Source organism: Phocoena sinus, chromosome 3 (genome assembly GCF_008692025.1).
Source record: "Phocoena sinus isolate mPhoSin1 chromosome 3, mPhoSin1.pri, whole genome shotgun sequence".
Classification (NCBI taxonomy): domain Eukaryota; kingdom Metazoa; phylum Chordata; class Mammalia; order Artiodactyla; family Phocoenidae; genus Phocoena; species Phocoena sinus.
The window spans coordinates 1129002-1147855 of NC_045765.1; the positions used below are offsets into that span (position 1 = coordinate 1129002).

The 18854-nt window shown below is 62.1% G+C and overlaps 1 protein-coding gene across 5 annotated transcripts; it reads right to left on the minus strand.

Moving 5' to 3' along the window:
* Positions 1-715: 715 nt before the first annotated feature.
* Positions 716-18637, minus strand: THOP1 (thimet oligopeptidase 1). Of its 5 annotated transcripts, none has more exons than XM_032628047.1 (13): positions 18469-18637; positions 16113-16325; positions 13662-13810; positions 12539-12646; positions 9742-9844; positions 6361-6521; positions 5203-5338; positions 4636-5002; positions 4354-4555; positions 2368-2554; positions 2134-2262; positions 1371-1507; positions 716-1120 (listed from the first exon to the last, which is right to left on the minus strand). In XM_032628047.1, the coding sequence occupies exons 1-13, from the start codon at positions 18482-18484 to the stop codon at positions 965-967; spliced, it is 2064 nt and encodes a 687-aa protein (XP_032483938.1). In that variant the 5' UTR covers positions 18485-18637; the 3' UTR covers positions 716-964. The 5 variants fall into 5 exon arrangements, with proteins under 5 accessions (XP_032483938.1, XP_032483942.1, XP_032483940.1 ...); XM_032628051.1 differs by having other exon boundaries at positions 4636-4799; positions 5222-5338; positions 18469-18605; XM_032628049.1 differs by having other exon boundaries at positions 1371-1471; positions 18469-18605.
* Between the last annotated feature and the right edge of the window lie 217 nt (positions 18638-18854).

An 18854-nucleotide genomic window follows, 5' to 3' on the forward strand; every position in this document is an offset into this window, starting at 1 on the left:
ACGGGCGGGCGGGCTGAGGGGAGGACAGAGCGTGGCACGGCCTGCCCGCCTGGGCCCCAGGGAGAAGGTCAGGGCGCTGCCCGCGCCCTCGCTCCGCTGCCTGGCGTCCTTTGTGGGGACAAAGGGCTGGAGGCAGGGCTCCCGAGGAGCTCAAAGGCCAGGGAAGGACACACAGGACGGTCCAGCCCACCCTACCCGCTCCAGTGGTGCAGCACCCTCTCTGAACTCCTACTGCCACCAAAAAACACTTCTAAGGCCTTTGGGAAGAACTGCTAGGACCCAGAAAGACAGCCCCTTGCTGTGGCCCAGACTTCACGAACTGCCGGTGACCAGAGGGAGCAGAGCCGGCCGGCCGTGAGCAGGACAGGGCACGGGGACAGGGCCAGCCACGGCCGGGCTCCCCGCAGCTGTGCCCACCGCCAGAACCAGCTCCCGCCAATCACAGCCCCCGACATGCCAAACAGTGACGGGCGAGAGGCTGGCAGGAGACTGACACCACGTCACTGGAGAGCCGGCCCGGCGAGGGTGGGGGGGCCATCCCCGCCTGAACTCACCCCACAGCTCAGCCGTCTCCCAGTGACCCAGACGCGTCACCAGCGGAGAGCAGCCTTCAACGGCCCCAGGGCCGATCCCCGACCAAGGTCAGAACTCCTGCCAGAGTGATGGCCCCCATGCCACTCCTGTGGTGGAAGGGATGGCAGTCAGAGACCAGGACTGGAGCCTTTTTTTTAATGCCTCCGTTTCAAAGAACCATGTTTTAACCAGGAAAGCTCCCCAGGAAGGGGCTGTATTAGTGCAACAAGTGGGAGCCTTGACGCCAGGCTCTCTAGACACATCCAGGTGGAGACTTTTGGCCCAGGCCGGCCGCCGGGGACTCAGGGGCTGGGGGGACACGCGGCCCCTCCCCTGCCCCGGTGGGGCACTAAGGCACCCGGCCCACTGGGGTGGGCAGAACCCCGTGCCGTCAGCAGGCTGGCGGCTCGCAGTCCTCAACCTGCAGCCCTTTGCTCAGGAGGAAGGCGTCCTGCTTGGGGTCCCGACCCAGGAAGAGCCTTAACATGACGCTGGCGTCCTGGGAGCCGCCTGGCCTCAGGATGCAGCTTCTGTAGTCCATGCCCACCTGCCGAGAGGGGGCGGGGCTGCAGGAGGGTGGAGTAGCCCCACCCGTGGCTCCAGGGGCCAGCAGCACCCAAGGGAGGGGATCTGGGGGTGTGGGTGTAGCCACCTCTGCTGTGGCTGAACAAAGGGCAGGGGAGCAGGAGGACCAGGGCAGGGTCCTCAGGGCCGGGCAGGCCCAGGCGGGTGGCACAGGCATCTAGGCCCAGGCCGAGGACCGCGGTCTTGGTCTGCGCAGCAGGCCGGCCTCTCACCTTGCCACTCAGGACGCCCTCCTGCTTGAAGCGTGTGTGGAACATGTCCGCGGAGTACACCTCACTCCACAGGTAGCCATAGTACTGGGCGTCGTAGCCGCCTGCCAGGTGGCCGAAGGTCGCGGGCATGTTGGTCCCTGGGACACACGTGGAGAGGCTCCTGCCCGGCCCCCTGGCCCCTCAGTGCCCCTTCCCGAGAGCGGGGGCCTCAAAGCAGCCCTGTCTGAGACCCCTGCCACTAGAGGGAGAATTGGCTCAACACTTCAAGAAAACAGGGACCTTGCGGGCAACTCAGTGGAGGGACACAAATAAATCTTTGCCCACTTTCTGCTGAAGCTCATGAGGGTTCACCTCTAAGCCTCTTACAAGTCAGCTGCCGAGGCTCCGAGGGGTGAATCAGGGCTCACCCTCCGCCACGGGGAGAGCACGGATTAAAGCGCTCACGAGGGAGTGAACCGCATGTCCACACCGACATGCACGTGCAAACCTGTGGATGCGTTCCGTCCGGGGTATGAAGCCCTCTCCTGCCCCTTCCAGGCTCTCCAGAAAGCACCTGCTGAGCCGCCCACCCCACCCTTGGCCTCCACGGGCCACAGAGGGAGGGACCAGCCCAAGAACCGAGGCGGGAAGAGGCCAGAGGTCCGACGGCCTCGGCCGGAGGGTGTCGGTCGGTCCCCCTTCACACACCACTAGACGATCTTCCTGACCCGGGCAGTGGCCGCCACCCCAACCCCTAAGGTGGGCCTGCCTCGCGCGTGGCTACCTGGCGTGGCTGGGACCCCGAGGATCTCCTGGGAGAGGCGGGCATACTCCTCGGCTGGGTCTGCGGCCGTCTGCGTGTGCAGGGCCTGGTCCACCTTGGCCAGGACGATCTGGCGCAGGTTGAAGAGGCCTGGGGGGCAGGAGGAAGGAGACGTGGGACTGGCTCTGTGTCCAGGCCGCCCTCTCCAGCCGGGCGGTCTGGGAGCCCCCTTCCCTTCCCTTGGCCCGGCCGCACCTGTGTTGGCCTGCCGGGACTTGATGAGTTTGTCCAGCAGCTCCTGGGGGACGGCGCTGCCCGTGCGGTAGTGCTGGGACATCCTGAGCAGCGGCTCCACCTCCCACACCCAGTTCTCCAGCATCTGCGAAGGTGCCTCCACGAAGTCCCGCTCCACGTGTGTCCCACTGAACATGGCGAACTCGGCCTGCAAGGCAGGCTGTGGAGCTGCAGGAGGGCCCACCCGGACCCCAGACCTGCCCGGAACACAGGGGTGCAGAGAGCCCGCCACCCCGTGGATCACCGCGCCCCCTCCCCACCCACGGAGCCAACACTCTCCAGCCAAAGCCCCGCACCCAGGAGGCAAAGGTGCGGACATGGCGCAACCGGATGGCGGCCGTTGGCAGGCGCTCTTTGCTCCTCTTTCGTGCCTGAAATTCTTCCTGAATACACGGCGCCTGACGGAGTGCGGCTGGAACCCAGGCCCGGCAGGTGTGGGTCCACACGAGCCCAGTGACCCCGGCATGTCCTTCCCAGGCCCCAGGGAGCAGGGCAGACGCTGCCTCCTCACTCCTGGGTCACTTGACCCCCAACTTCCGGTTCCAAGCCCCAGTTGCAAACTAGCGTCCTTCTCACGGTCTGCTGAATGCTCCAATGTGTGCATTTTTGTGTTTCTGGGGTGATTTCTCTGCTCGACATGGCTCCGAGCATAGAGCTGAAGTGTTGGCCGGTGTCCCAAGTGCAGGAGGGCGGTGACGTGCTCACGGGGACAGTGCGTGTGTCAGACGAGCTTCCTTCAGGCGAGGGTTACAACCCCGCCGTGAGTGAATCAACAATTGCTATCAGACCAGGTGTCTTTAAACAGAAACACACATCACATGTGGCTGCGTGGGGATCGGTGGCGACAACGTGGTGACAGAGGGGGACCCCCAGCCTCACACCACAGACAACACTCCACCATAGTGGACAACAACAAAATTAAAGGCTTGATTACAAAACTTCTAGGCAGAAAAGGCAGAAGAAACTAGACAGGAGAAACTCAGTACCTCGGGTTAGAGAAGGATTTTTTCCATAGGACACAAAACGTGCAAGAAAACAGTTAATAGGCTGAACTTCAAAGTCAAAACCTTCTGCTCATAAACATACTAGTAATAAGAGGTCCCTCCACACACGGGGACATCCCTCAGCCACACAGAGGGGTGAAGCCCTGACACTCACTACCACGTGGACGGACCCTGAGAACACGATGCTCAGTGAGAGAAGCCAGACACAGAAGGACCCACAGGGTGTGACTCCACTGATGGGAAACGTCCAGAACAGGTAGATCCACAGAGTCAGAGAGTGGGTTCCTGGTTGTCATGGGCTGGGGAGGGAGTGATAGCTAAGGGCATGTGGGACACTTTCGGGGTGATGGAAATGTTCCAAAACATGGCAGTAGTGACGGCTGCACAGCTCAGTGAACTGTCCCCATGTGCTCCGGTGCAGCCTGTGACAGCATCGCTCTCGGGACGGAGGGCTGACCGCAGGAAGACTGAGCAAGCAGTGGGTCCTGGGCCCGGCCGCTCAGCTGGGGGTCCCACGTGGGGAAGTCACTGGGACTTGCTGAGCCTCCACCGAGACTGGCAGCAGCCCCAGGGCCTCACTGGGCGCGGCGTTCCCGGCCCCAGAGCCTTCCCTCTGGTTCTCATCACTGGCTGTCACCAGACTTGCAGGCAACGTTCCTTTCTTTTCTTTTTTAAAGGCAACTCTTGAGTACATGTATTTAACATGTAAGGAACCAGCCCTGACACCTTGATCAGTGGCTTCCAGCCTCCAGAGCCTCCAGGACATCCATTTCCGTTGTTTACCTGCTCAGTGAGTGGGGTTTGACGATGGAAGCTGACACCGAGGGCGTTGCCACGTCCGGGGTGACGTCGGCTGAAGAATCCCGCGGCGAGGACATGCCTGAGGACCATGTGCACCTGGGCCCTCCCCCGCTCCTGCCCGCAGCCCCGCGCCCGCACCCACCTGGGAGCAGAGCTGGTGCATCACGTGCCCAAACTCGTGGAAGTAGGTCTCCACCTCATCGTGCTGCAACAGGGAGGGTGCGTCGGGCGTGGGCTTGGTGAAGTTGGCCACCATGGCCGCGATGGCGATCTGGCGGCTCCCGTCCTGCCGCAGGCAGCCGGGCTGCAGGCCGAAGCAGGCCGCATGCCCGTACTTCCCTTCCCTGGGGAGGGACGCGGGGTGAGGCCCAGCTTCCGCAGAGGATCCCCGGCCCATGGCCGACACGTTCCCCCAAGCACACACCGAGGGTAGAGGTCCAGGTAGAACTTGCCGATGACCTTGCCCGAGGCCGTGTCCCGGACCGTGTAGAGCGTCACATCTTCGTGCCACACGGTGGCGCCCTCCTCCAGGTCGAAGGTCAGCCCCAGCAGCTCCTGGTAGATGCCCAGCAGCCCGCGCGTGACCACCTGCATGGGGAAGTACTCCTTGAGCAGGTTCTGGTCCACGCGGTAGCGCGTCTCCTCCACCTGGTTCATGTAGTAGCGCATGTCCCAGGCGTTGATGCGCCCGTCAAAGTGCAGGCCCCGCCTCTGGCACTCGGCCTCCTTTAGCTCCAGGATCACGGCCCGTTCCTGCTCCCCGAGGGGCTTCAGCTTCTGGGCCAGCTCATCTGTGGGCGGAGGGGAGAGGCTCGGCTACGTCCCTGGGGCGGCTCCCCAGCCGCCCCCAACCCCGCGCCCCTCGAGGCATAATGAAGGGTCTGGGAAGGTGACCCCCAGGCTGACACAGTGGGGTCTCAGGCAGCACCGTGTCCAGTCCAGGTCCGCCTGACCCCGCTCCCCACTGGGCCCCAGGGGGAGGCAGGGTTACCTAGGAAAGTGGCCACCACCTGGCTGGTCTTGGCCATGTTCATCTCCAGCACGTAGTCGGCATGCGTGCTGAACCCCAGCAGGCGGGACTTCTGGGCCCGCAGGCTCACCAGCTCCCCAAGGATCGCGCAGTTCTCCTGGAACCCAGAGATGGCCGGCGCTGGGGACCATGGGCCATGCCCTCCCCGTGGGGCCCCGGGCCAGGTCTCTGCAGGTGGGCAGGGCTCTCAGGCCGCTGGCGCGCACAGCCAATACCCCTCCCTCCTCCTCCTGGCCCAGGTTTCTAGACACTTTGGTGCTGTCCTACCATGTGGTCTTTATAGACAGGTCCTTCGGAACCAGAAAGATCGTGAACCGTGATGGGCTCTAAGGCCAAGGGCGGGAAGCAATGCGGCCAGGCTCTCCAGGAGCCACCAAGGGGCCTCCCCGGGCTCAACAAGACAAACACGGCTGCCGTGCAGACAGCAGCTCAACCCCACGGCGCCCGAACACCCAGCCCCTGGACGGTGAGACACCTGTTGCTGCAGGTGGCCCGTGGCTCACGGATGAGGCCCGGCCCCAGGCGTACGCCACCTTCTCGGGGGCCACCTCTCCGGTTCTGCGGTGGGGTTCTCCTGGGAGCCCCCAGTCACCACAGGACCAACGTGGCCTGTCTGCAGGCCGAGAAGGCGGGGACACAGGACTGTCCCCCGTGCCCCCCGCATCCCCCGCGAGGCCGAGCGAGCACCAGTGGTGTCTGCGGGGAAGATGAAGGGCTCATGCACAGCCCCCATCTACTGAAGATGCTAAATGGGAGAAGCAGACTGCAGCCACACGCGGTATGGACCAAACACAAGTGTCCTTGCAGAACCCGATGTCTGAATGTCAAGGCCGTGCCCGGGCCACAGCGAGAAGGCCAGGCCCACATGCTAGGCACAGAGAGGGGATGGGGGGGACCTCTGTGAATCTGAGCTCCTCGGGCATCCGGCAACACCCGAGAGGGAGAGGACCTGAGGCTAAGGCTCGAGAGCGAGGGAGCAGAAGCACGAGCTCAGGAAGAGGCTCAGACCCCTGCCCCGGGGAGCCTGGGGGACGGAGGCAGACCCCCGGACACCTGCTAGGGGCGGAGCGAGCTCGTGGGCCCCTCCGGGCACTGAGCCGGCAGAGGCGGGCTCCTCACCCGCTTGCACCGACAGTTGAAGGCCTCCTCCACCTTCCTCCTGGTCTCGGGCACGTGGCATTTCTTCAGGAGGGGGAAGTAGTGCGGGTACTTGAGGGTGACCTTCAACTTCTCATCCTCGGTCTTCTCCAGCGAGTTCAGGAAATCCTCAGGGAGCCCTCCTGTGGGAGCCAAATCGGGGAGCTCTGAAAGGACCCCGTGGGCTGCCCGACCCAGGTGGGAAGGGAGGGCGTCCCTCCCGCATGGGAAGTGAGGAATGGGAGCCAGCAGGGAGCACAGTGCCCGGTGCGGCCTACCCAAACGCCCACTTCCCACCTCTGCACCCAAAGGAGCCACGTCAAGGGCTCTCCCGCCTCAGACAGCTGCTGCTCTCCTCATCAAGATGCCCTCGGGGAGGAAAAGCTATGTTCAGCTCCACCCAGGCCAGCCTGCACCTGCAGACGGCGTTCACCCTGGGACAGGCTCCACCCCGGGACAGTGCCCACCCCGGGACAGCGTCCACCCTAGGACGGTGTCCACCCCGGCACAGGCTCCAGCCTGGGACAGCGTCCACCCGGGACAGTGCCCACCCCGGGACAGCGTCCACCCTAGGACGGTGTCCACCCCGGGACAGGCTCCAGCCTGGGACAGCGTCCACCCGGGACAGTGTCCACCCTGGGACGGCGTCCACCCCAGGACAGGCTCCAGCCCAGGACGGCATCCACCCCGGGATGGCATGGGCTGCCGTCTCCTCTGTGTCCTTTCTGGGTGGATGGCACCAGTGGAAGGCAGAACCCGCCAGGCAGCCCTGACTGGGCAGTGCCCCCGCCCCATCCCAGCTGTCAGCACTGCTGCAATGGCTGGCCTCCAACCTGGCCTGTCCTCTTAGCATGGAGACCCGGGTGCATCGCCCTCAGACTAAAACCTCCAGGGACCTGTGCCTCACAGCCTGGGCGATGCAAGGCCACCACCCCTCATGCCCCAGCCTCGCCACCCAGCTCAGCCCTGGGGCCTGGGGCCTGGGGCCTGGGAGCTGAGGGAGGGGTGGAGGAACCCTAGAGGATCCCCCTCAGGTGGGCCGTCTCGGCAGGCCCCGACAGGTGTGCCCGTGACTCTAACCCTAACCCAACAAGAAACAGCTGAGGGAGAGCCACCCTCGCCCCGAACCGGCTCTTCCTCCCTACTGGGACTGGAAGACCCTGTGACTCTCTCTCAGCCTCACACTTACCCAGGAGCCGGTTCTCACTGTTGGACAAGGTGGTGAAAGCATGGAAGGGGTGCCACGAGGCGAATCCCTAGATGCTCGACCTGAGCTGAAGGCACTGGTAGGCACTCATGGATGTGTGTCTGTGCGCGTGTGTGCACACAGCTCTCGTCAGCTGAGGGGGCCTAGAAGCAATAGCTCCCAGCATCTGGGCGCACACCCAGCAGCCAGACCTTCGTTCTGACTATCCCACCAGGGCCAGGCCGGGCTGGGCCAGGGAGAGGACAAAGTGAGCCCGGCCCACCCTGTGTCAAATAGCAGGTGCTTGAAGAATCACAGGGACACGTCCACTTGAGGGGCTCTTCGAGGCCACACTGGGACAATGAGCATCTAAGTAAGTGATGACAGCAGGGGACCGCACCCCACCAGGAAGACCAGGACCTGGAAGCCCACACATACAAAGACACTGGTCAGCAAGTACTGGGGGGTGGGGTGGGGCAGTGGGGGTGAGTTCTGACTTACAAGAAGATACAAACTAAGATATTACACAGGACTAGTGGGTGAAAACAAATGAGAGGAACAAACCTCCAAGCTTCTCTGGAGAAATGACTGACTGTGAACGGAGAATAGCGCCTTTACAGAGAAGACGCCTAGAGAAAATTGCCTTAGGACTGAGATTTAGGGAAAGAAACCAAAGTGTTATGTGTGTGTATGACTCTCTCTTGAGAGAGGGAGGGAGGGGATGGAGAGAGGGAGGGAGGGAGAGGGGGAGAGGGAGGAGGGGAAGGGAGGGAGATGGAAGGAGGGGGGAGGGGGAAGGAGAGGGATAGAGGTAGAGAAAGAGAGGGAGGGAGGGAGAGGGAGAGAGGGCGAGAGAGGAAGGACAGGAAGCAGGGAGAAAACAGAGAAAGAACACACCATCTATGTTTCTGTAAAATGACACCAGGGATCCTTCCACAACCGGAGAAAATAACCCAGCGAGGCTCCTGCTCAGCTGGAACTGAAACTGCAGACGGGGTCAAACCCCACCAGGCTGGCCACACATGTCCAGCCGCCACCCCAGCCCTGTGAGACAGGTCACCAGGGCTCTGAATGTCTGCTGCATGGAGCTGGAGTTCACCCTCTCGCCCGGGAGGCCGGGCCATGACAGCAGGGCCCCTGGGCTGGACAGATGGGGGGAAAGCAGCCCCACAGGACAGCTTGTGCCAGCAGATTCAGCTGCCAGTTTCCGGAGGCCCGGGATCACCCTTTGGCCCGTGAACCCCAGGAGCCACCTGGGTCTTGCTGCCCGGGACAGGGGGTTGGGGACCAGAAGTTAGGGCAGCAGAGGTTGGCGTGATGGACCTGAAGCATCTGCCTGGGTCAGCGTGCATCCGTGGGTGTCCCCAAAACCCACCCGCCCAGAGGCAAACGAGGTGTCACATCTTATGCAACAGCCTGTTACACAGAACCGGTAACGATGCTCAGCCCCATCTGAACCCCGGGCAGAACTGACAGGCCGCTGCCCACCTGGCCTAGATTTTGCAAAACTATCAGCGTGGGCAAGACGGAAGCAAGTTTGTAAAAGGTTCAGGAACCGATCAGCAGGGAAGGAGCCTGGAGAGACAGGAACTAAATGCAATGCCTGAGGCCTGGCTCAAGCCAGATGGGGCCAGAAACGTAAAGACTGCCATCGGGACGGCTTGGGGGACCGCTCCACGCTCTGCTTCCCGAGGGCTGCCTGCACCCGGGGACTCAGGAGGTGCCCTTGCTCCTAGAGACATGTCCGGAGGCCCTGGCGCAGGAACAGCACACACGGCATCCACGTAGGGAGGCCGGGCCCGGGGAGCACATGGGGTCTCCCTGGTGCTATTCTTGCCACTTCCCTACAGGTGTGAGTTTTCAAAATAAAGCATTCGAGGAAGAGGGCAGAAGTTGCAAAAGCCACCCAGGCCCCAGCCCTTCAAGACCCCACGCCTGGTCAGGCTGGGGAGGACCCTGTGAGATTAAAGAAACATCACAGAGAGCAGGGTGGGGGTGGGGTCTTGGGGGACAACTCCCTTTGGGGCAGAATCTCGGTAGACAGACCGCAACCGCCCCCAAGGAAGGATCCAGAACATTGGGACCCAAACACTCTGAGCACCCCCACGGAAGAAGGCCCTCCCGGGGGTCAGGGGCACACGGACGCCTCTCCACCCCCGCGCGGGGCCTGCACGCACCCAACTCCTCGCGCGTGAATGGCAGGAAGGTCGTGTCCTCGTTCAGGTTCTTGTTGAAGTCGATGCACAGGAGACTCAGCTTCTTCTTGATGCTCTTGATTTTCTGAAGGAAGAAGACGGCCGTGAGATCGGGGGGCGGGGGCACGGAGGGGGGTTAAGGCAGAAGAGGCGGATGAGAGGAGGGAGATGGGAGAGAAAGGGCCTCGGGTCCTAACTGTTAGGACCCTCCACAGGAGTTACCCCAAGGTGACAGCCTAAGCTTCAGCCATTTCAAAGGAGCTAAGTTTCTGTCCCTTCAGGGTCTATCTGGTTTTCAGAAACAGGGAGAAATGGACCAGCCTGGGGGAGGGAGCGACGTGGGGTGCAGAGAAAGGCACCGGCTCCCTGGGGCCCCTGCCGGGCCAGCAGCAGGAGGGACGCCTTGAGGACCTGCCCAGGCTGCACCCCCTGCCCGGCCCAGGACTCAGCGCGCCCGCCCCGCTCCCGGGCTGAACAGCCATGCCTGTCGGAGGACAGGAGGGGCGCTGGGGGAGCGTGCCCGCTGGCTCTGCCAGGAGCAGGGGCTCGTCGGGCACGCCTGGCTCAGAAGCAGCCCGAGGGACGCCGGGCGTTTGCAGGCAGCAGGCGCTGTGCCAGACACTGGCCTCCCTGCAGCCTCACGGCCCCAAGGGCCACGACTGGGCAGGAGCACAGGGCGCCCTGGGAGGGTGGGGCGGCACTGAGGACCTCGCCCCGCGCCAGCAGGCCGCCTCTCCTGGGCGCCCTCCTCCCCGGGCGTCCCCGTGGTCCCTCCGGCCAGTGGTTCTCAAGCGTCAAGGCGGTCTGCGCAGCCCCAGCGTGCACACCCTCGGCTCCCCCAGCCTCGAAGCTCCGTGCGCCTGCCGCTCCGCAGGACTTCGGGGCCCCCGCGCCCAGCCCACCCTGGAGACTGGAGTCCCACAGTCCTCCGAGTCCCGGTTTCCTCCACCACAAGGCACAGCACCGGCCGAAGCGGGACAGCGTTTTTCTTGAGTAACGAGAACTGTCGCTGAGCCCTGGGTCGGGCCTGGTACCTGCATTAACCGCTTCTGTCACTTTCTGATGCAAACCAGCCAGCGCAGGGATGCACCCCAGCCCCTTCTGTACAGGGCTCCCACACTCGGGGCCACCGTCCCCCCGCGCTCATCACCCTGGGTAGGCCCAGAGCCCCGGATCATTCTAGCCGATCCTGAGCTGCTCCTTCCCGGGGACGCACACCTCAGGCTCCAGTCCCCAGCCACCCCTCCCCTCATTGCTGCCGAACCCTCGTGCTCCCGGGAGGCCCTAGGTGACGAGGCGGGCCCCTGCCCAGAACCGCGACTGACAAGCTCTTTCCTCATCTGCTGGCCTCACTGTTCTCTGTCCTCCACACAAACCGACTCGGTCAGCGCTCACGACCACCTGTGAGGGGGTCCTCGGGGCACGCACGTTGCAGAGGGTGAACAGGGACAACGGGGTCCAGTGACCGGCCTCCGGGGACCCAGCTGGTTGGTGGCAGAGCTGGGTCTGATCCCAGAGGTCAAGACGCGTGCAGCCACGGCGCCACACGCCCCCCACCGAGGTGACGCGCTCGACCATGGGTGGCTCGCCGTGCCCGGCCCCCTCCCCACCCCACGAGGCTGCCTCCCGGGAGGGGCCGGGCTGCCCATCGCCCACCTGTCCAGGGCGCTGCGGGGACCCCGTCCTGCTGGACCAGGGGTGGGAAGAGCTGAGGGCTCTGGGGTCCACGTTGGGGGCAGAGGGGTGTCAGGTAACTGGAAGGACCTGAAGGGACAGGCCCCGGGGGGCTGGGCCCACTGGGAACCTGCGTGGCCACAGGGCTCAGCCCAAAGAGGAGGGAGGGGGTGAAGGCGGACGCGCTCGTCAGCCTCCCATCACCCCCAGCCTCTGTGCCCAGCGGGATCCGCGCTGTGAATTACAGGAGAAACGCGTCGGATCTTGGCCCCCAGTCCTGGCACACAGCTCCTAAACCTAAAGCCACAGGGTGGGGTGCATCTTACAGCCCCACTGCCTGCCCACCTCCTGGGAGGGGAGAGGGACAGCGGCTGCAGCGTGAATCAGTGGCTCATGGCCAACGATGTAATCGTGCTCATGGAACAAAATCTCGGTAAACTCGGGGCTCAGAGAGCTGCCAGGTGGGCGCCTGCAAGTGGCCCGGAAGCCCCGGCCCCACCCCACGCCTCCACACCTCCTCCAGCCACCTGGCTGCTCCTTATGATAACCCGGTGGTCCGGTCCGTGGACTGGGTGCCTGTGTTCTGGGGGGCCGCGCTAGCCGACGGATGGAACTCGGGGTGGGCGCGTGGGAACTCCTGACACAGCCTGTCAGCCACAAGCGCAAAGGACGACGTGGACCTGTGGCCGGCGTGGGCCGAGCCCTGACCTGCGGGCTCTGACTCCGGGTAGATGGAGTCCAAACTGAACCGTAGAAACCCGACAGTCACAGAGCTGCTGCTATGGGAGCCCCACGGGCCTGGCGTCGGGACGGAAGCTCTGTGGGAGCGGGGGCTGAGGGTGGAGTGGGCTCGGAGGAGGCGGTCCTTCCTTGAGACCCTCCCAGCAAAGCCACGGGGGGCGGGGGACCCGGCTGAGGCGGGGCTGAGGCGGGACGCAGAGAGGGGCCCACGCCGCCCGTGCTCTGGGGAAGCCCTGTGACCCTGAGGACCGAGGGCAGAGCAGGTGCAGTGGGACTGCTGGTCCACGTGGACCTTCCCTCCTGGGGTTGAGGCGGCAGAAAGATGGGCAGAGGCAGGCACACGGGGCCCAGGCCAGGCGCTCACCTCCTGCGTCTCCTCGGGCAGGTGTAGCCCGTTCCTCCTGCCCAGGCTTATCAGCCGCTCCAGGTACCGCGACGCCTCTGGCCTCAGCGAGTCACTCTGGACCTTCTCCTAGAACAAGATAACCAAAGTTCTGCTCGCAGCAAAACATCGAGACGGTGCCCAGTGCTGGCGAGGCAGCAGAGAACAGGGGAGTCATCGCTGGAGGCCGCGCAAGTCAGTGCAGCCACTCTGGAAAGGAGTTGGCCAGTTTCCTAGAAAGCAAAACTTCCTAACAAAGCAGCCATCGCAGGACTCGGCAACCGCAGTCATGGGCACTTACCCCAGAGAAATGGAGACTGAAGTCCGCACAGAAACTGTACACAAGTGCTCGCCTGACTGGGAAGAGACCCAGACCGAAAGCCGCTGGGGACCTTCCCAGGGCAGCGGATGACACGGGCAGTTGTGTCAACGTCAGGAGCCTGCTGGGACGCTGACTTTACTTTCACAAAAGGTGACATTGGGGAAAACGGGGCCAAGTAGCCGGGACCACTCTGAATCATTTCTTACAACTGCACGTGAACCTACAATTAATTCTGTCAGTGAAAACTTCTGTTAAAAGCAGCACTGCCTGCGCTTTCAGAGGCCCCCGCCCTTGTGTCTGCACAAAGCACCCAGGGGCCTCCCCTGGTCCCGAGGGATACGCATCAGCGGGTTCTAAGAACCACCCACCAGCCACGTGAGAAGTATCTGTGGTCCCCCCGACACAGGCAGCAGTGCTCGGCCGGCTGCACGGAGCACCCACAGGAAGGCAGGAAGTGCACACACGTGTTACTTGTCCCTCACCTCACGTTGGAGACTGGACGTCCCCTCTAGGTGTGCCCAGCAAGGTCGGGAAAGTGAGGTAACGTGTGGACCCGGGAAGGCATTTTATGCTTCCTCTCCTCCCTCCCACTCGTCTTTGTCACGTTTCTAACGTCGTCTGCTTTGGTCCAACGGCCCCACCGTGAAACTCACCACCTTCCCCAGGCCCAGCGCACAGCCCGTGGTGCCCACTGCCCACCTGCGGGGCTGCCTCCAGCTTGACACCTCGTAAAGCCCGGGGAGCGGAACGACCCAGTCTGAAGAGGTCCCATCGCGCGCTCACCTGCAGCCAGACGATCCTCTGGTACACGTCCTGCCTCATGCTCATCTCCACGTCGAACTCGGACAGCTTCTTGTCCGCCTCCGTGCTGGCTGTCCGGATGTCCTTGGATGGGGAGACATGCTGCGGGAAGTCAAGGATGTTCCTCTGAACTGAAACAGGGAGACGACAGGACAGGTGTGAAAACGGCCCCGGGTGGAAACGGGTGGGTGCCAGCCCCAGGCTAGAGATGGGCGCAGTTACCCCGTCCTCGGGGACTCACATTCCAAAAGAGAAGGAACTTAGCTCAGGACACCCCAAGCCAAGAGGGATCGCAACAGGGAGTAGGATGAGACCGGAAGAGGCCAAAGGGACTCGGTGCCAGAAAAGAGCCGTGGCTGCCCATGGCTACGCTGCAGCTCACCAAAGATTTTGCACTTCACGGCACACGTGGACACTTTGTGAGACAGAACGCGTGGCGGCTATGAGAGCACACGCTTCAGCTGAGTCACCACATGACCCGCAGACCCACCCCCAGGTGCACACCTGAGAGTAACGGAACATCCTCCACCCAAAACTTCTACACGCGCCATCACAGTAGCATGACATGATCCGTAGTAACCAAACAGTGGACACGACCCAGACGCCATCAGCAGATGACTGGACACGTGTCCCTCCACACACGGGGGCATCACTCAGCCATGAAAAGGGGTGAAGCCCCGACACTCGCTGACACGTGGACGGATCCTGAGAACACGATGCTCAGTGAGAGAAGCCAGACACAGAAGGACACACGGTGTGTTATCCCATTGATGGGAAACGTCCAGAACAGGAGGATCCACAGTCACAGTGGGTTAGTGTTGTCAGGGGGTGACTGCTGATGGGGTCGGGGCTTCTTTTTGGGGTGATGGAAGGCTCTGGAGTTGGAGAGTGGTGAAGGTTGGATATGCTAAATACATTAAAAACCAATGACGTCTATACTTTAAGTGGGCAGATTACGTGGTATGTGAATTCTATCTCAACACAGCAGTGTTTAAAAAAGCATATACTTTGCATGGGGGAGACCTGAATTAACATCACAGTTTGGTGGCTTCCACGGTTCCAGGCCACCGAGATGGCCCAGGTCTGGTGGGTCAGCTGCAGCGTGGAAACCTCTGCAGGGCAGTCACCGGCTCAGCTGACTAGGCCAAACACGGTGGGGCTCTGGGCGGGTCTCATGCCGGTGGCCCGAGAGCAAGCTGTGAAAAGGACAGAAACAGCCTTTTCTGTCCGTTTGGGATTTGCAGACTGTTACTGCACCGAGTATGACAACGAAACACCAGAGTGTGGGATTAGTCCAGGTGGCTGGTGTGGGGAGACGGGGCACAGGAAGGGGCGCTGGGCGGAGCTCAATCTGTGCTCAAAGAACCCGACGCCCAGCCACGCAGAAGGGAGGGGCTCCCCGGCTGGCACGAAGCCCCCAGACGGGGTGCAGGATGAGGGGCAAGGCGGCGTGTGGCTGGGCCCCAGAGGCCACGTCGAGGGCTTCCACCTTGACCCCCAGGGCAGTGGGAAGGCACCGGAGTTGGTCGAGGGGAGTGCCATGGTCCAATTCTAGTTTCCTTTAAAATTACTCAGGTTACTGAGGGGAGATGGAAAGAAAAGGCCACAGAAGTGGAGTAGGAGAGACCAAATCATGTCTGGCAGGGTCCCTCCCGAGGTGGGAATTTGCATCATCCACCCTCCAGAGCCTCCTGCCACAAATGAGAGGGGAGACTGAGCCTGCCACCCCTGTCCCGCCCCCGCCAGAGCAGGGGACTGGAGGGCAGAGCCAGCCTGCGGGCTCTCCATCCGCTGCCTGAGCCGCAGCCCTCACCCTTGGGCCCAAGGCACACTGGGTCCCCCCAGGGCGGACCCTCTGGAGTCTAAGCCTGCAGGCCAGGGGCAAGTAGACCCTGCATGGCGAGGCATCAGGGACATGTGAGAATCCCGCAGCTGGAATTCAGGGATTCTAGATGGTTCGCAGAAAAACAGCTGCTCTAGAGATTCGGGCACAGGGGGTCTCCTCGGCTCGGAGTTCTCTGCCTCATCAACCTCTGCAGAGGGGGCTCTGGGAGGCAAGCTGTGTATCTGACATACAAAGGCAGCAGACACACTGTGGAGGCGAAGAGGGAAGGACCCACGGGGTGGCGATGAGGACGCCTCAGGGTATCAGGGGACCCAGGGCGCCATGGGAGGAGAAAACCAAAGGGGACCAAGTTCAGCGGCTCAGAGAAAACAAACAGATCCCCGGGCAGGCACACGGGCAGGGGTGAGAAGGGGCTCCAGTTTCAAGGCTGGCACGTGAGCCGGCTCCCCAAGAGGAGAACTGGCAGACACTGTCTGACGCTGCCGTTCTGGGCCCTCGGGGACAGAGCAAGCTGGCCAGCCCAGGCTGCCTTTCTCCACCGGGCCCCCGGGGAGGAGGTGGTGTTGCCCAGTCTGGGCAGGGCTCACCTGTGTAGGACACCTCCACGTCGGCCAGCGCCTTGAGTGTGTTCTCGTAGGACACATCTTGGAGCTCCTGGGAGCCCACGCGGTCGTACACGCGCTTGGTCTCCTCGATGAGCTCGGTGGTGAGCTCCCCGATTTGCTGGGCACTCAGATCCCACCGGAGGTAGTTCACGGCCGAGCACGGTGCCGCCACGTCCAGGGCGTCTCCTGCACAGGCTGGACCCAGAAAACAGAACCCCACACCCGGCGTGTCTGCTTCAGGCTCGGAATCAGGGTCAGAGTAACAGGCTGGGGAGAGCCCACAGTTTCCCAGAACAGATGGCGAGGCCCCAGGGCTTTCTGGGGACGCACAGGGCAATTGGTCCTCTAGAGCACAAGGTGATCCTGCCCCCAGGGGACACTGGGGGATGTCTGGGGACGTCTGTGGTTGTCACCACTAGGGAGTGATGCTCCTGCCTCAGCGGGGCCAGGCGTGCTGCTCAATACCCCACAGCAGCCAGGACCGTCCCCAGGAGAGGCCCCGCCCTAGAAGTCAGCGGTGCTGAGCGGGACATCCGGCATATACCTGCGTTTCACTGGAAGAATAACTGCACTGCAGGGTGGTACCCCCAACCTCCCTGAATGGAACCTGGAACATCTGTAATGTATTACTTCTCTAAAAGAGGGGTAAATCCTGATTACTGTGACGTCCCTAGCCCCAGGAGTTTTTGGATACAAGACTGTGGTCCTATAACAACAGCTGTCGGGTTTCCCTGGTGGCGCAGTGGTTAAGAATCCACCTGCCAATGCAGGGGACACAGGTTTGAGTCCTGGGCCAGGAAGACCCCACATGCTGTGGAGCAACTAAGCCCGTGCGCCACAACTACTGAAGCCTGCGCGCCTAGAGCCTGTGCTCCGCAGCAAGAGAAGCCACCACAATGAGAAGCCTGCGCACCGCAACAAAGAGTAGCCCCCGTGTGCCACAAATAGAGAAAGCCTACGCGCAGCAACGAAGACCCAACGCAGCCAAAAATAAATAAATAAATAAATTAATTAAAAGAAAAACAACAGCTGTCACTTGAAAACCTTCTTGTGTGTTCCAGGGTGTTTTGACCTCACTGAACTCTCAGGCAGTTCTGTACTCTGCACCCTATGTGGCTCCACTTCACAGATGGGAATCCTGAGTTTGCCATGATGCCACAGCCAGCAAGCGACAGAGGTGGGGTTCAAAGCCGGGCAGCTTACTTCCACTGATACACACTAAGTGGCGGGGGGAGCCTCTTCACCTCAATAGAGGTTCGATTTTTCTGGCCAAATGACTGCTTCAAATTAGAGAATATCTTTGCAGAATATTCTGGATTTCAAGAACTGCACAAGAGGGACCGTGAGTCTGCATTAAATCTGGTGGTAAAGAAGGGCTCCAGGAGCTCAGGAAAAGCGGGAGGTCCGAGTCAGGTGGAATTGTCGGGAAAACCTTTTGGAGGAACTAGGATTTGAAAACTTGGAGCAGGCACGTTCTTTTCATAAATATTTACTGATTGTCACCTACGTCCCAGGTCTCTGAGCTAACAATCCCGCAGCAAACAAGGCAGACAACAGTCCTGCCTCCCTGAGGCCTGAATAAGCGTAATTATGATTATCAGCATGAAATGGGCTGCAGAAAGAACAGAGGGAGGATAGGTGGGCAAGAGAAAATTCCAGGAAGCACCACTCAACATCCTGGGCGATTTTCTAAAACAGAGTATGCGGGTGGCATCGCTCCCCTAAATGAAAACCAACCCTTCCATAGCGCCCCTTTGTGCTTCCCATAATAGGGACTCCCAGCCGTGTTCCAGCTAAAATGACCTGTTGCTCTCCAAACGCCCTGCGGGTGCGCTTGCCTCCCCGCCTTTGCCTTCGCGATTCCTACCACCTGGGACGCTCCTCCCGCAGGACAGCTGCTTCTCCCCACGGGGTCCAGGCTGAGTGATATGCCACCTCCACCGAGAAGTCCTCCAGGACCGCCCTCCCTAAAGAAGCACCACCAGCCCCGGCACCGACGACTGTCTAAAGCCCTCGCTTAATTTTTGCCTGTTGAACGTCCGTCTCTGGCTCTGGAACTGCGTCTAGAACTCCCTCAGAGTCCACCCAAGGGCCAGACCCATCCTCAGCAAAAGCGACACGGAGTTTGCCGAATGAGTGAAGCGCTGTTAAAGTTGTTCATTCATTCGGCAACCGAGGGTTCGGGGTTCCGGGCTCGCTGACCCCTCTCCCCTGCCTGGGCCCGGGTCACTCGAGAGTCACTGGGCTCCGCTCTTAGGCCCCAGGGGCCACCCCGAGGGAGGGCGCGCGCGGCTCCTGGGTCCGGCGAGCGGGGCCAACACCAATGGGCGGCCGGTACCTGCGGGGGGCTTCATGGCTGGCGGGTGTGCACCGGCGACCTCTCCCTCCACCTGGCCTGCGTCGGCGTAACAGCCGTCAGCCTCCCTCCACTCAACCGCCGAAGCCTACTGGACTGAGGTGCCAGCCGCCCGCGCACCAACTGAATGCTGGGAGACGCGTGCGCCGGACGGCAGGGCGCACGCGCACCCCAGCTCCGCCCACAACCCGCGGCTGTGCACCCGGGCGCTGACTCCTCCTGAGCATGCGCTGGAACCACCCCCGCCCTTCATTGGCTCTCAGTGGTGAGAGGGCAGAGCCTTCGGGGAGGCGTTTCCATGGAAACCCACACAGCTGGCACCTCGGAGCCTTCGCTAGGTTCTCTCTGCCAGTAGTTCGCTTGGGCTT